This window comes from Blennius ocellaris (assembly GCF_963422515.1).
Source record: "Blennius ocellaris genome assembly, chromosome: 13".
NCBI lineage: Eukaryota > Metazoa > Chordata > Actinopteri > Blenniiformes > Blenniidae > Blennius > Blennius ocellaris.
Genome location: NC_137662.1, coordinates 20,758,852 through 20,776,354, shown reverse-complemented (window position 1 = coordinate 20,776,354; position 17,503 = coordinate 20,758,852). Strand labels below are relative to the sequence as shown.

At 39.2% G+C, this 17,503-nt stretch overlaps 1 protein-coding gene across 1 annotated transcript in view; it reads left to right on the top strand.

Annotated features, from left to right (window-relative positions):
- grid1a (glutamate receptor, ionotropic, delta 1a) overlaps positions 1-17,503 on the top strand; it is a gene marked incomplete at both ends in the record, with an annotated part of 231,317 nt that overhangs the window by 168,542 nt on the left and 45,272 nt on the right. The window contains one exon of the mRNA XM_080508038.1: positions 17,365-17,418. Coding sequence (XP_080364164.1) covers positions 17,365-17,418 — 54 coding nt within the window. The remainder of the gene's footprint in view (positions 1-17,364; positions 17,419-17,503) is intronic.

Here is a 17,503-nt window from a genome sequence, read left to right as displayed (position 1 = left end):
CCACCTCTGGACCCCTGTCCTCTTCCCCTGACCCTCGGTGCTGCTCTTCTATTCCATTTTCCTCCCAATAACAGCATGACAAATTGAGGCTGCCAGAAAACGATCTATCATTGTCCTACATCTCATCCTCCGCTGCCCTCCGTCCCCTCCTCTTCTCTCTTTTTGTCTCTTTCCCCTTCTGTCCCTGTTATAGGACATTCCCTCTTTTCCTCTTTGTATTATTCCCATCGTAATGGCTTCATGTTTTTCCCCTCTCTACACTGGCACTTTATCTTTCTGCCCTTGCTTTTCTTTCTTTTCTTTTTTTTTTTTCTTGCTGTAACCTCATCTCCTATGGTGTGCTCTCTTATTGCGCTGTATAGTTTTATCTCCAACACCATTTCTCTTACTGGGTTCATTTCTGCTCACCTCCTCTACAAACCTGTTTTCTTTGGTAATATTCTCCTTCCATTTGTTGTGTCATCGTTCTGCTAGCCAGACAAGCAGGTACATAATACTTGAGATTTATTCACTTTTTATGCCAGTTGTTCAATAACACGAAAATAGTCACAGGAGAAACATACTGGGCTTTACTGCAAGTATCATTTTGCCGTCTTCGTTTCCTCTAAATGAGTACATGAATCCCGTCGCCGGCCTGAAGCAAAGCAGTTTAGTTGGCCGTGACTAAAATTAGCCACTCCGGTTCTTCGTCCTAACAAGTCACGTGTTTTTTTTATGGAGCATGGAAAACCTGTAATGCAGACAGTGAAAATATTAATTGCTCTGCATGACGAATAAATGCTACAGTTTGTCAGGTGAATAATAGATGACTTCCCCCTCTGTCTGTGATCAATTAATGGAGCCTCCCAGGAGCTCGTGCGAACAGCATTCACTGACATTCAGCAACCGTGACTATAAAATATTAAGGATAATTTTGCCCAAGTGCACAATAGGTTCCCTCCTGTGAAACTGCAGCACGGTGTAACAAAGTAGTTTAGTGAAAAATCTAAACAAATCCACCATTTCATGCCCATATCTCATGGGTGAGGTGAATAATCAAGAGAAATGCTTGTATACCCAAACCCTGGTATTAAAATTGAAACCGGGGCAGTTGGCAAGCTCTTTACTTGATGGATTGTTATTACTTGCACCAGTATGAATCATCTGCTGAAGTTAAAGAGCTTTTCATAAATAATTTGCCTTTTCATAAGTAATGCTAGAGTATTGAAACAGCAGTGTATTTGAGGTGATGCTTCTTTCCCTGCATTAATAAATGCCAAAATGTGGTAAAGGTCCTTGAAAGGGTACATAACTTGGTGTTACTGATCGTGAAAGTTGAAGTGATAAAAATTATCATCCTCGTGATAATGAGCAAAGTGATGAAAGCTGTCTCCGCTCACTCCAATCTCACCCTTTATGTTTTTAGTGTTGCCAGAGGATGAAATATTGAATAGATCCTGCTTTCCAGCACAAACCTCTGCTTCGTTTCTGTATTTCAGTTGCAAATGCCCAAAACACATTCTTGCACTGACAGTGGGTGATAAACTTTGATTAATGTTTGTGATTATGAATCATGCTTACCATTATTGAAACAGTAAACCTCTTGGGCAACTTTTATTTCTTCAGGAGGGAGAACGGTTAATCTCGTACAAGGTACCCGGTGAAGTCTATCTCATTTATCTAGTGACCTCTAGAGTTATACATAAGTGTCAGGAGTTCTTTAAATAGCAGAGCTGCTCATGCACAGCCAGTTTTTTTTTCTTTTTCTTTATTTTTGTTTGAGCGAGTTCAGCTTACAGAAGGATCCGAGCCCAAAGGGCAACTGATTAGCATTTCTTAAGTGTGCTCTTCTGTGTCTGATTATTATTGTCACAGTTGTAGCAATTTTCTAAACTCTTCTTCTTCGCTTTTGTGTAACTCATATCCTTGTTTAATTGGAGCAGTCATAACGCAGTTACTTTGTCTGTATACGTTAATGGCTTTATCTCTCGCTATAGTTGTCTCCCCGCAGCATAATATAAGATGCAATTATACCAAAACTCCACAATATTGTCGGAAAGTTCTGTCTCTGTGAAATTGTTGCTGTGGGCTCAGGATTATTGCCCAATTCCCAAATGGCGTACTCAAAATACAGTACGAGTTATAAGGGTAATTGCAAAGCCAACCACTTGGAAAACAAGTACTGTATTGGTACCCAGCACACAGTCTTTCACAGCCCCAAAGCTCTAGAGAAAATGTTCAATTAAAGTACAGCCCCAGTGGAAGGAATATTAATACAAATGCCAGTTCAGGTGTCCTTTTATCCCATTTTGCACCTGCTTCAGTTGCCTGGTTTTACCTTTTCACCATTTTGCTCTTACACAACTATAAATAAGTTACTGATCAACATGTGCACATGCATATTCATTTATTCTTTTCATGTTTCATTTGTAGGTCCGTGTTAACACCAACATTCAAAAGATAAGGACATACATGTATTTCATCTATGCACAATGTGAAGATAAGTTTAATGTGTTATACATGGAGAGTTTTTAGTCTGTAAAAGGTACATTGTTTTATTTACATGATCCAAAAAGTAAAAAAAAAAAAAATTATATATATATATATATATACATATACATATACATATACATATATATATACATATATACATATATACACTGCGCAGGACCCTCAAGCTCCCAGGCCTCTGGTAGAGGACCCGAGCTTGGAATAGAAAAACAGGTGACCGCCCGTGGTCACCTATATATATATATATATATATATATATATATATATATATATATATATATATATATATATATATATATATGATACCATTTTCAATACCTCCCACTTGTATCACAGTTTCATCTGCAATTACCAGAATAGATACTGCTTCTCCTTTATTTCATTTGGATAGCAAAGGCTTGTTATAATTTAATTTAAATACAACAATACACTTTTCAGTTTTTCTATAACATGTAGGGTTTTCTTTTTCTTTACTGTTTTTTTTTTTATATATCTGAAAAGATTGTAGCTTTTCACGTATCTTTAATTATGGTGTCATGAATACTTTTGCTGTTATTTAGTCATGAAGTGCTTCACAGCAGAAACCTGAGTAAAGCCTTTCCCATGAACCAGTGAGGGTTTCATCAGGCTCTGAGTGATTCTGCAATTGCATTAGTGGATTTGAGCATTGTGTGAAATCTTTAACTGACTTTGTGTAAACAAATTAAAAATAAATAAATAAATAAACAAAGGGAAGAGAAAGAGAAAAATCCCAAACCAAGGCAGCACTCTTGATAAAATCCCAGCAAGTGTGATTGCGTAAATGAGCTGTAATTTCACACCTTGCTTCAACTTTAGTGGTATCCATCATGCAAACTCTTACCGTTTATCTCCTATTCAATTTCGGTGAAGTTTGGATCTGATTTAGACTTTATCTCATCAATCCCTCTATTGAATTCTTGACCCTTCTAAAATTGGACTAAATTGAAGGAGGCACTTTTTGTCCTGCTTCCAACCATTTGGCCCTCTAAACTTTTGTCCACCTTTCTCCCAGAGGTGATGCCTGTAGTTTTCACGAAACCCTTTTAACTGGAACACACACACACACACACACACACACACACACACACACACACACACACACACACACACACACACACACACACACACACACACACACACACACACACACACACACACACACACACACACACACACACACACACACACACACACACACACACACACACACACACACACACACACCAGCACGACACAGCTGGTCTCTATGGTGCTATAGTCAACCACAGGCTGTGTGACTGTGACTCTGATTTCATCCAAAGCAGATAAAGAAACTGAAGAGTTCACAGGCCTCCCAGGCTTGACAGGAAATAGGCAATTGCTTTTTCATTGCCGTCATAATCAAGACCTTCCCACAGAGCCAAGAAATGTAGTCAGAGTCGGAACAGAGAGGTGGATGAAAAGTAGTTATTATCCAAAACCACACAGACTGGATGGCATTTAAGTAAAGGTTTTCCTGCCCTTTCTGCTTTCCAGAAGAGTCACCAAACACCTTGCTCAAATACATTGGATTACAAAGATTTTGACAAGCATGAATGCCCCTCTCCCTCTCTCTCTCTCTCTCTCTCTCTCTGACTGTGATGGTCTCTTTCCTTTGAGTCACTTTACTTTGTTTTTCTCTTCCCTCCCACCTCTAGGGGTGTGGCACAGTGATTTGTGCTCATTAGCAAAGTTGAAGTAAGAAACCAATTTGTAGTTTTATCTCTTGTGGACTGCATCCCACACACGTTGGCTCATAAAGGCAGCTCGGATTGGGCAATGGGGGTTTAACTGTTTCACTGATATCTGTTGTGAAGGTCACCAAGGATTACGATCAGATAAAAAAAGTTTGTCCAAGGGCTTTAGTAAATCTTTAAAACATTTCTCCAGGTGGCACATATATCTTTGACTACTGTATATGTGCTCATCTAAAAGTATCTTTAACTCAAATTCTGCAGATTTGTGTCCAATATATAATCAACTGTTGTGTGTCGTTACATTATTAAACAGATCACAGACTTTAGATATGGTTTTTAAGAAGAGGATGAAGCACCCTCTTTTGTTAGCATTTTGTGTAATTATATCCAACCAATTAAGGTGGAGATTTTAAAGTGTTTGAAGATAACCGTCACAGTGTTTCATTAAAACATCTTTGAAAGTGACTCTTGAGACTTTTCTGTTATGGCTGTAATCACTCAAGAGGTTTACATAATATCCTTTTCATATTGCTCAATGAGTGTTTGAGCAATATTAGTATGCTGAAATACATGTTGTCAAAAAAAAGATGAAGAAAGAAACATTAAATGAATAAAGAACACCTCGAGGGGATGGAGAGGGGCATCATCTGATTGTTAAACAAAATGTGACACAAACATCGAAAGAAGCTGTGGCTGCATATTAATCACAATTTATACTGTAATGTGCTCCCCCCCCCAGCTTTGAGGGGCCCAATGAAGCATGCAGTAAAGCCTGATGAGAGATGCCTTGCAGGGGAAAGGTTAGAGTAGTGCTGCGAGGCTTCAAGGTGTGTGGCAGGATGGTGTGTGGAATGGATGGATGAAGAGGAGAAAGTCTGCTGTCCAGGATGCCCTGTAGAATCTCCTCAAGATCCTTCTTTCAAACAGGCCTTTTCAGCCCTCTATTCAAAAAGCAGTAATTGCATCATTTTTCAAGCCCCTTGCCTCTGTCTGGCTGTGAAGCTGGCCCCATTAATCAAACTAATGGAGAAGTAAGTGATTTCAAAATATAGGCTTTGATCATGCACCCCCTATCGTCTCCCACGACTCCACCTTCTCCTCAGCTTTGGGAACCCCTCTCCTTCCACCCTCCCATATACATATCCTTCCTTTCTCACAGCCGTCCCCGTGCGCTTCACGACATACTGTACAAAAAAAAAAAAAAAAAAATGGTTGGTAGAGTGAAAGATGAAACTTCATACAATTCCCTCTCAGGCTTCCCATATTGTATGAAAGAACCCTGCTTTTGCACATCCGGGCGGTGCTGCGGCCCTCCGCCTTGATCAGAGTTGACGTTCAGTGCAGCCAAAGAACCAAACTGTGTGTGAGAGGTTGGAGAAAATGGTCACTCTAAAATCATTGTGGCCTATTAACGGGCAGTATGTCCCAAAGAGTCACAGTTCAGACACATTTATTGATCTTGATGAGACAGATTAAATTAAAGTGCTCCTCAGGTGTATTGGAAAGCTTGTGCCAGCTATAAAGCAGCATAACCATTACTTGAGGCCGCTACCAGAGCACGCTGGCAAATTAGATACCTTCCGAGCTCAGGCGTAAACCACATCTTATAAGAGAAATTCTCTCTGTATCTCTGATGCAACCGCTGTGGTCTGAGGAGGATAGGAATAATAATAAAAAAATGTTTCATTTACAGTGATTTTTACTAATTTATTGTCCGTAGAGTCGTAGTCTATCCAGGCTTTCCCCGAATTGCCCCAGGATGTGGTTTACTGGGAATTCATGTCTCAAAAAGTACTAGCAGCCCTCGACAAGTATTATTAACAGTATGCGCGCTCTCCTCGGCCCACCGTTGTATGCACAACGCTGATTAAACAAATGGCACCAAAGGATTTTCGGAAACAAACCTATCTCTTGACAGTATCACCCAGTGTGTCATCACCACCGCCTCCTCTTTCTTTCCACGTAGCGTCCGCGGATGTCAGTGATGTTTGGCATTAGTATGATGTCAAAATGTAAACGTTCACACTCCCACTCTCCTTAACGCGTCTCCTTTCCCATGGTGCTCAGAGAAGACATGCCTCACCCTGTTCTGCAATAATTAGGATGAGACTCATGTTCGTCTTTGGCCCAGCTAACCTCCTACAGTTACCTCTCTCGCTCCCACTTTTTTTTGTCCTTCTTTTTTTTTTTTCACTCTATATTTGTCTGCCCACTTGTCTTGCTTACTTGCACCTAATCAGGCAGAGTTTGGTGTGCAGGAGCAGTGTTTTTACCTTAACCTTTGATACTCAGCAGCGTGGAAAAACTCCTTGATTTCTCAGAAGAGGGAAAGAGAGTATCAGCGCAGACCCATTAGGCACATTGCGGTGATTTATAAAATAGCTCTAGTTAGTCATGTTTTTTTAGGAGAAAAGGAAAACATTGGTACGATGTACCCAGTGTGCCTGTTTCTCATTTATTATGGCCTCAGTTTTTGTTGTTTTGTTGTCTTTTTTCCCTCCCTGCTTTAGCCTCTGCCTTCCTAGGCTATTCACTTCAAAGCATCCTTGTTTACTGTGCTAAAGATTAGAGGCAGTGTGAAGTCACACTTTTATAGTATATTAGGGGGAAAAAGCTGCAGTAAGCCACACAAACCAAAGCAAAAGCATGGGTACTATTATGAAAAAGTCGCTTTACTATCAGCAGGTCCATTTATTTTGTAGGCAAAAGTATCAGTGAGATGCATTTCTACACAGATGTACCATGCCCATCTCACTGTTTATATGCATGAAAACTAGTTTATTTGTTGTATTGTGCAGAGGCATCGTTTTCAACGAACATTACATGTACTTGGATGAGTGTGTGATGTATATTAGTGTAACGGAATACAAACCTGTTCAACTTCACCAAAATGTGTAAACAAATATTGGGGTGTGCATGTGGATAGAGCGAAGGTCAGAACAACAGACAGTCTAACAGATGCAGAATGACATAAGACAGTCGGATGACACCCAGGGATCGGCTTATCTTGCGTTTATACACCTGGCAGGCTGGTCAAATGCACCTAAATATGGTGATCAGCAGCACCTGCCAAGTACCTGCAAAGGCATAAAGTGGACAAAAGTGAAAAGTAAGGTGCTGTCACACAGTATGCAATGTGCAAAATTTACAGTTGGTACTGCAGCATGACATGTTGAAGAGTGGATAATGTATATTTTTGGTTGATGTTATTAAATAATGTGGAAAAATAAAATGCCTCCTGGGTGCCAGGAAGAATTCAACATTCAGACATACAGATTCAAGTTAGAAAAGTTTGCAGAAGTGCCTTCTCAATAGGTATTACTACTACAACTTTTTCTTTTTCCTACATCTAAATTGGAGTTCGTGACAGGCTCTTAAAACTCTATTTTACAAGTGTTTCATCAGCGCCGTCCTTCGCGGCCTCACACGCTGCATTACCTTGATGCAGGTCACCACAATTAAGTAGACAGACCACCTGGCATTTATTAAATATTTAGACTAGAAGAGAGTGTTCACGGAGTAAAAAACAATGACAAGGTGTGGATGATGTGCTGTAAAATCATGTCTGACAGAGTTCTTTTCATCTTGTCCCGACGAAGCTGTCATGTCTTAATACCACCTTTTGGGTTTTCAAGTTTCTCACCAGACTTTTGTTTTCACCTTCCTTTCCCTGGCTGCCTTTTGTGAGCAGTGACTTTGAGGTCTTTTCAGCAGCACAGTATGAAAGTGGAGCCCAAAGCAGAGATTACAGAAGTGGAGTCCTCCGAATGAGCCTGGCTACCTTGCGGGCAGTGCTACCTTAAAGGCAATGAGAATGACGAATCCACAGAACATAAAGGTACCGACGGGGCTTTGGACGTCTCACAAGGTCACTGGCATGGGTGTCACGTAGAGATTTGTAGTGATGATGGATTCCTGCTATGAGAGAGCTATTTAAGTAATGCTCCACATGTGATTAAAACTGTTTGTTAGTGGCAAAACATAATGTACCAATTAGGCTTTAGCCTGAGGAAAAGCCAAGGAGTTTGACTAAAGAACTTGAGGGATTCCTTTTGTTCCTGCTTTTGTGAAGAGCTAACTACCCTCCTTGAATTCATCATCGACTAAAGGGACACTTAATTATTTATATGTTTCCAAATAAAAATCGCTTACCTCTTTTCTTTCTTTTTTTTTTTGGGGGGGGGGGTGTGAAGTTCAGTGTGAAAGGAAAGTTCCGTGATTCACTATCCAAAGCTAATGGGCTGGAATAGTACAAAGTGCTTTTATAGAAAACAATTATTGTATTTCATTCACCTTAAGTCAGTCAACTAATGTTTGGTAATGGTGGCAATGTATTATTCAGCTGCATTTAAATAGCATTCCTTTGCCCCCACGAATCATAGATTTTTTTTTTCTTTCATTATATATCATTTGTCACAGCCATTTTAAGTTGCATCATTTTGTCAGAGCATCTGGTTCCTGGTAATTTGCCAGTACTTCTCCAAAACCATTTTTTTTCTGATTGATGGCACCAAATATATGTTTCAAAGACAACCACAGGGATGTTTGAGATGTTAGGGAAAAAGAAGTTCAAATATTTTCTAAAACACAGTTTTAATTCAAGTATAATTTTTGAAATTGTATTGCATTATGCTTGTGTTTGTTCATGCAGTTTATTGTTTGCACTATAAAGGAGCGTCACATTGAAGCAAATAAATAAAAAATCCAATCACTTCTGTATTTTAGTTAGGATTCTGACAATTATTGTCCTCCCCACTGGAAACCATTTTCAAATCTAAAATATCCCTTTGTCCTTGTGTTGTAACTGAAGCCAGAGATGAACAAAATAACTTTTTTCGTGAGGTAATCACTTTCCTCTCTGTTAATTATCCTCGGTTATTACATCCATCAGCTGTGCAATAAAAATTCAATTGCAAATATCATCAAAGATCCACAACATAAATTTCCCCCAGGTGCAGGGCTTTAGTTTATGTTCGGCACATCCCCAAGGGCACCCCACAGAAAAGAAAAGTAATTCATCCACTGTTAAAGCGTATTGTTCAGCAGGAACACTTCGGTGTCTTGTTGAAATTGTAACTGAGGCTGAATCGTGCTGCTCACAATTTCACAGGGCTGCTCTCTTACTGGAATAGTTTGGCGATCCATTCGTCAGCCTTGACCGGGGGGGGGGATTCATCCGGGTTTAACCACAGACTGCATCTAATCAGTTTCTCCTGCATCCATTGACTATCTTTAGTCTTTACCTTCAAAGCAGGTCAATTAGTTCTGTATTCTCTGTTCAAAACAAATGATGCAATATTTAATTTCCATAGAGTAACCGATCCAGTACTTTGATGCTTGTTTTCAAAATTTGGGGTACTACGTTGGTTTTAATATACAAATGCGTAAATAATTGTTTGAGCAAAAATAACAATCACAGCTGAGCTAATGAGGTGTTGGCGAGGAGGGGGAGGCTTTGACAGCTTAAATATTTCATCAGATTGGTTGCAGAGAAGCATCGGAACAATATACCAGGATCCAGTTGGAGCTTGTTTTGCGTCCTCTCACTATGAGGCTGTCTCAAAACAGGTGGGTGAAATCCCCGCGCATGCTGCATCCCATGCACTGTTCAAGGAGTCAAAACGGCTCCGAAACCCTCGCCCTAAATGGTCCTGCGGCCACAGTGAATGCCGTCACTCAGGAAGCTCCTTAGCCGGCTATGGTATTCGTAAAAATGTCACACCTAGTCCTAATCCTGTTAGTGAGTCTCAGAAATCCCCCTCACAACATTATGGCTCACAATAAGTGCAGCAGCCCACAGAGGGGATATGTGACAGGGTAAGTTAAAATGTAGCCTCTTCATAAACTGAAGTTATTACTGCAGCATCTGACATTTTTACATTTCCTTGTTTTTCTACGTGAAACTGTGTGCGATATTAATGCTGCTTCCCCAGAATGTGCCCATCTTTACCTATTTCAGAGGCGGGTTGCAGTAGAAGACTAGATTGTAGGCCATTTTTTTTTCCATCTCGTTCCTCTTCAAACTATTATTTGAAAAAATAACAAAAATAACAAGTCTTTTTATCACTGCAAAACTAAGTAAACACCTCCTTTAAACACTAAATAAAAATAAAAAAAATTGTACAAACAGCCTGTATGGTAGCCATAGGCGCACAGCTAATGTTAATCTAATTATAGTTTATACGATAAGGCTAATGTGACAACTGGTGAATCCTCTTGCGGGGACATTAGCGATTCAACTAGTGTCTATAGCATAAGCCTGTGGGAAGCGAACTCCATGCAGAGACAGAAGCCAGCAGCCTTAATGCCATGCCAGGTGGGAGTCATGATTTGTTTTTAATGTGACACACATGCGCCATCTTCCTGGGTGGGCTTCCTGGTCCGGAATACTGACAATGTAAGGTCAGAAGCGATTTGTTCGGGTGTTGTGTTATCTCTGAGGACTACAGATCAGTGGCCCTCCTAAGTTTTCCCTTGATTTTATCAGCCACGGTCTCTTTTCAGCATTAAGACTCCAGTGACAAGTCCCCACTAATGAACACGTGTGAGGTTTGAGTCAGGTCGGACCGGCATGCAGAGGGCACCTTTTTTTTCATCGGATGCTGCATCAATGGTGCAGATTAAGTGTTCTGGAGGTGTGTTTCCACAGCAACTGTAGGAAGCCCGGGTTCACAGGGACTATTGTGAATCTTTTATGACAGACCTCATTACTCCTTCCTGTGGTCTTTATGGGATTCTAACACACAAAGAACACAGGAGGTGTGACGCTTACCAAAACGTTTTCATTGTCCACACTCTTCAAATTATAGCCAAATCGTGAGGCTCGGTGAAAGGCACCCACTTAAAGTCAGCACAAGCCTTTGGTTGCTGTGCACTGAGACCTGACCTTAAAACCATGGTGCAGTGCTTCGAACAAGGAAAAAAATGTGTTGAACTCACAGACTGAGCAAGAGGAAGCAAAGATAGAAAAGACGACGGGACACAAAGTCACATCTGCAGTTGCATAGTCTTTCACTTTTCTTTTCTTTCTTTTTTTTAACCCTCCATGCATGAATGTACTGCTTATCTGGATGTGAGAAACATGCAAAGGCACTGGCTTTTTGAAACTGATCAGATCAGCTTGAGTACTTTTGTCGATAGTTAGACCTACATTGTGATCTGTTATTCATTTTGTATCTGGTATATTTACGAAAAAACAAAAAAACAAACTCCAACTGCATTTTATTTTGTGTCAAGATACACTCAAATGTTAATACACGATATAAATGTGGGTTGCTGGGCATATATTTCTTTCATGTTTTATCAATCAAACACCAGGAAATGCCATAGTTGCTACCTTCACATAACAAAGATCCACTGATTCCGGTTTGGTTTCAATTGTCACAAGCTGTATATTAAATATTGCTCACCTCTGTGTTATTCTTGTGAATTCAGTACTTTACATGACGCCACAATGATTTTTGAGCCAATCTATCTGTGAACATATCTGCATATGGCTCTTTATGAGGTCAAACCAGTTAGGGTTGGCTTTAATCTAATAGCTCAGTAAAAAAAGTCTGTTGCCTTAGGTGAACTGAGTATTTAGACACAAAATGCCATGAGCATATTTAAGTGCATTTAAGGACTGCGAATGTACAGTTGAAAACAATCAAGTAATTCTCAAAGCTTTGGAAGAAATATGTGACAATTGCAATAATGTATTCTATGCATATAGGCTTTAACAATGTGAATGAGATAAGCATTTGCGAGTGAAATAAGTCAGAACATCTTGATTAATTTGTCTTGATTTAGGGAAATCGGTAACTGCAAACTTATTCTGCAACTCAATAACAAGTAGACAGAAACATAACACATTGATTCAACTGGTAATGCTTTATATTCTTTGTTTGTGAAGAGGTGTTCTTGTTCTTTCCACATGCTGATACTGTAGATACTTTACCTCTTCTCAATACATTTGATTTTGAATTGTGTTCACACAAAGCCCTGTGCGTTTACTACACTCATTATCTTGCTTTGTTCCTTTTCGCAAGTAGAAAGTGCTCCATGTGAAACTCACAATGTAGTTGTTTTATTTTCCTGTGAAGATGTAGAGCAAGTAAACTGCCAATCATAACAAATTATGATTGTAATCAGTCTTGGAGTACAGTTTGGTTTGTCTTGCTGCACTTTCACTCACTCATTGATGAGTCAAGTATGAGCTACAGGTTGTAATAAATATATCCGTTGATGGAATTAAAGTCTTGATTAGTTTGTTAATTACTGTCATCAACATTAAATGAATCATCAGATGGTTTGCATTACTTTTGTTTCAATAATATGAAACTTTTTGGGGGATCTCATGAAGTGAAAATTGACTGAGATGCTGCCAAGAAAAGATCTTTCATAAAAGAAAGAAGTTCTTTTTTTGTAGCATAATCTTAGTATTTAATTTTGGGATAATGTGCAACCCTTCACCTGTGATTATAAGATGTGCTTTTGTGTATTCTGTTATTATCTCTAGTTGATGCTGTAATTATGTGGGGGTGAGGCCTCGTGTTCCTGAACTCGTGTTACATCTTTCGTTGCGGTTACTTAAATCTGTAAGACTGGTTGTGTGTTTAAGTTCATTCTGATTTCTGAGTATTATTGATCTGTTTATGGCCATGACACCTGGATGGTGGCTGTGGCTTGAGCTCATGCTTCATTTCTCTATGTGAAATGACAGTTTCTCAGGCAGCTGCCCATCTGGATTAAAAACACGTCCAAAATACAAAAAGCCCCTTGTGTTCGAGTACAATTTTAACTTTCTTTTTTTTTTTTTGCTTAATCGGTCCCACGTCTAATTGCTTTGCATTCTAGATTCAGTTCAACTGGGCAAAGATTTTCCCTTCTGCTTGAAATGCATCACTCCAAAAGCCTGGAAATCCATTTGATAACTTAAATGTTATCGACATCCAGGCAGAGTAATTTTGTCTTTGTGTGTTTCCTTTTCTTCTATTCACTTCAGGATGTGATGAAACAGTGAAACTCCGAGGAGCAATGTGGTTTTGCAGGAGGAGGCGTAGACAAGAGCCTGGAGTAACATCTGAGGAAAATTCTATACTGTTGATGCAGCCAATGCCTGGTGACAGTAAGATCTCCAATCAGAGAGGCGAAGTACCCCAGGCATGTTCTTATACAGTAGCTCCGCCACAAATACAGCCAGGGAATGGCAACACCAATTTAAAACCATGACAGCTGAAAAAGGATTGAGAGGGATTGCGGTTGGAAGGAAGTTACAGTAGGTGGGGGGAGGATGAGTCTCCTGGAAGTGGAAAGATGAGAGTGCTTGTTGTGAACTGATTCAATACAATTATTATGTTTACTGAACAGATTGTGCTTTGAATGTTTAAAAGCAGAGACAATACGAACTGTGTGCTCAGCTGTCTGATACCTTACTGTTTTTAAAGCAGAGCCATTGGCAACAACAGGCTTGAGATACATTAGATCCGATGAAATCGAGATCAGAAGAAGAACAAGTTGTCCTGCCTTTCAATTGTAGTAAAATATATGTTTTAAATATGTTGTCACCTTCTAAATACTTTGTCCACCTTGTTGTTTGTATGACCTTCCTCAATTAAACAGGTCGAAATGAGTAGGACCGAGTAGGGATTAATGAACAAATAGATGCCTATTAAGTGATTCGATTTGTGTCAGTTATGTAGTACCATCAAAAAGGTATAGTATATTTGGCATGCATACTTCTCATAAATGTAACTCCAAGGCAGTTTATCATATTTCTTCTAAAAACCACCCAAGCACAAACAATATGTACCATCAGTTTCCATCCATCAAATACTCACAATAATAATGATTTTGGAAGGTGAAAGTTATCTTTGGGAAAGGGGTTCATTTTTTACACTTATTTTATGACAAATCTAAAGCCATAAAATGAGTCTGAAACAAGTGACAGACATAGAAAACAATGCATGTTGCTTTACTATACCAAGACATGCCATATGTATACATTTCCACTTGACAAACATAAGTGCTTTTCACCTTCTCCACACAAATAAACAATAAGTGAGTTCACAACGTCAAGCCACACAGGTATGTTTACCAAGTGTGCATCAAGGTAAACTTACACATCAGTTTGCAAACATCATTGCAGTTTATTTCTGGAGTGACTTAAGTTGTTGCTGTTCATTTCTGCTGTGAAGTAAAGCTGAACTTCTCAAGTGTCGGGTTCCACTGTGCCCAGGGCTTCAACGAAACACAGCTTCCCAGCTGGTACACATTAACTCACCCACACCATAGCACTTGGGTTTGTTTTTACCATTATGGCATCTGACAGATTTTGTCTGGAACAATGCATACAGTTCAAGGAGCTGTCATCCCTATTGAATGTCAAGCTTATTCTTCAAGGCAGGCAATAGTTATCATTGTCAGATTTTGTTTTGGGCCAGAATGACATCATCATAATTTGAACACAAGGATTATTCGCACATGAAAGGAGAAAAGTGATATTTTCTCGTCATGTGAGGATGACAGGAATGCAAGGTCGTGGCCTTTCCTGGGTTTAATCTATAGATAAACAGTGACTACAGCCTTTTAAGTCTGGTTCAACTGATGATAAAATCAGCCTTTGGGTTTTGAAGCAACAGTTCCAGTGCTGACGCAATTGTTTATTTTTTCCTTTTTCAAAAACAACTTCACAACTTCTGAAAAAGACATTGTTGCTGCGGATTAGCAACCAGAAAGCTGATTCTGAAAGAGTTGAAATTCATACATAGAATTGAAACACTTCCACATAAATGTATTCATTACAAGTATGCTCCATTTACAAAAATAACTCTCTCTAGAGTGGATTTCAAAAAACTTTCCATTTTGAAACCCACACACATACAGCGTGTGTGTGTGTGTGTCTGTGTGTGTGCGTGTGAGAGAGAGAGACAGAAAATTACATTTTCTATCACTTTCTTCTTTTTGTTCACCTTTTTATCTCATGTGGCCCCTCAGCTCAACCTTGATCACTGCCATCTTATTTTTCTCTCATGAATTTGTACACATCCAGAACCAAAATGCAAAATACACAAAAATACACATGCCCTCCTGTGTTTTAGTTCAGGGATTTTTTGCGACACACTTTCTTCTGTATTTGTCGCACTAAACTTTGCTTTCTGTACGATAATCAAATGTTGTAGAAAGGAAATGCGACAGAAATGAAGTCTTGCAAATGCTTACAATCTGCTCTCAGCGATACATTGTGACTATAGTGACCATGGTGACCATAGTGGTATGTTGGGTTTGGACCTGCAACAAGTTTGTAACGGACTACTGGTTAATTAAAGACTTGTCATCATCACCCTTCTAGCTTCCTGTGCCAACATTATATGAGTATATAAATATAGTTCGACCCTTGTTATAAATACACCATGATCATTTGTGATTTTAATAACATGCTGATGACTTGAATTTAAAACTGTAGTAATTAATTCAGGGTTTGGTTTTTTTTCCTTTCACATTTACATTTACATTTGGAGTTTTCTTTATCTTATATTGCTATACGGATTGTATTTCATTCTCCTTGAAGTGAACATCACAAATAAACATATCTACAATGTAAAAGTTGAATCATTTTGTCTCTGCTATAAGAAATATTGCATATAAATCCTGTTAGATGTTAAATTGTGAATTTGAACTGATTAGAGGCACTATTAAACTTTGATTTGTCTGGCTTCAAGGCAAATATTCATAACTCATAGTCTTGTGGCTCAAACCTTTAGTCTGGCTGGTCTTTCATCGCATGCATGATGATATTGGCCGATCCATTTGAATCTCAAGGTAATTTCTAAAGGCATATGGTCCCTGCTCTTTAATTTTATGTATACACTGTGGTATGTCAGCCATGGAGGTAAATAATTCTTCCATCCACTGGTACGATCATCTTGCAGTTTGATGAGATCAATCTGGCGATGCAAGGAGCATTAAAATAAAATCATAACTCTTCCAAGGTTAAGATCGATGTGCCGTTTTTCGGCACTCTACTCTGCACCGGCTATTATTGATGAGCATGGTGTTGTTGAGTAAAATTGCAGCAAGATTTTTTCGGTTATATGACAAGGCTTCAGTCTTCATTGCTTTTGTGCAAAAGAGGTTCATTTAGACACTAATGATAGCAATTTGCAGAAAAGGGCATGCACTAAGACAGTAACCATAACAGATGCCACACGTGTGCGGTCGTCTGACAGGTGGACTGACTCCATTATGACATGGATGGTGATGATAATCCCAAAGGCACGTGTTTTCACCTGTAGTGAGATATTTTATGACATTGGGTTAATTTACATACACTTCAACCACATTACAACCTGCCTGCTGCTTTAAAAGTGGTTATATATAACTGGGTTAGACAGGGGTATATTGCTGTGACTGCAGTGCAGTGGAATTAAAAAGAAAGATTAATACATGCTGAGCTGTGTCTTTGTATTCGACCGATTCTGTTCAATGTGTGAAAGCCAAAAGGCTCACAGAACAGCCATTATGCGTCTAAATATGGTCTCTACCTCATGACATTTGACCATTTATATAATTTAGACACAGTTGCAGTGTGCCAGAAAGCTGGCAGCTTTCATTATATAGGCTGTCCTCTCAGTAAAAATGTGGGTTTCAAAATAATAAAAAAGAAGGAAAAAAACAAACAAAACCGTGGTCATACAGATATGGTAACTTAATTTGATAGCTGTGGAAACAGGTGATCTGACTTGGTTTTATTTTTTTTATCTGTGTCACAACAACAATGCCCGTCATGTCAGCATTTGGTCAACACAGCACCCACCATGTTATTCGTTATCCCCTGAATGGATGTTAGAGGGCCAGTCAAAATTAGTCTGGCAGTTACCATAAAACTCAGTACAGAGCATATTATATGCCTCTATACTGATGGCTTCCTCTCACCGCCGAGGATCACATCATGTTTAAAAGCTGCGTTGTCTAAAATGCTACAGAAATTGTGATGTTTCTGTTTTCCCTTATGATTACAGCACCTTTCCTTCGTCTCATTTACGGATGAAGCGACGGAGACACCTGATTGTTGACTGACATGTACTTTTTGTAACATCTAAACGAGTTTGCTCACTGCTTTTCTCACTTGTTCTCTCTGTTTGATTTGTCACTACAGGCTCTGGAAACCAACCTGGCATCCAAAGACAGCCACTGGGTCTATGCCAATGAGGTAAGGCCACGCACAGTGCGTTTCTGTACGCCTGAGTGAAGTTGAACTTTTTTAATCTATGTTCAACTATTATGATTTCAAGCAC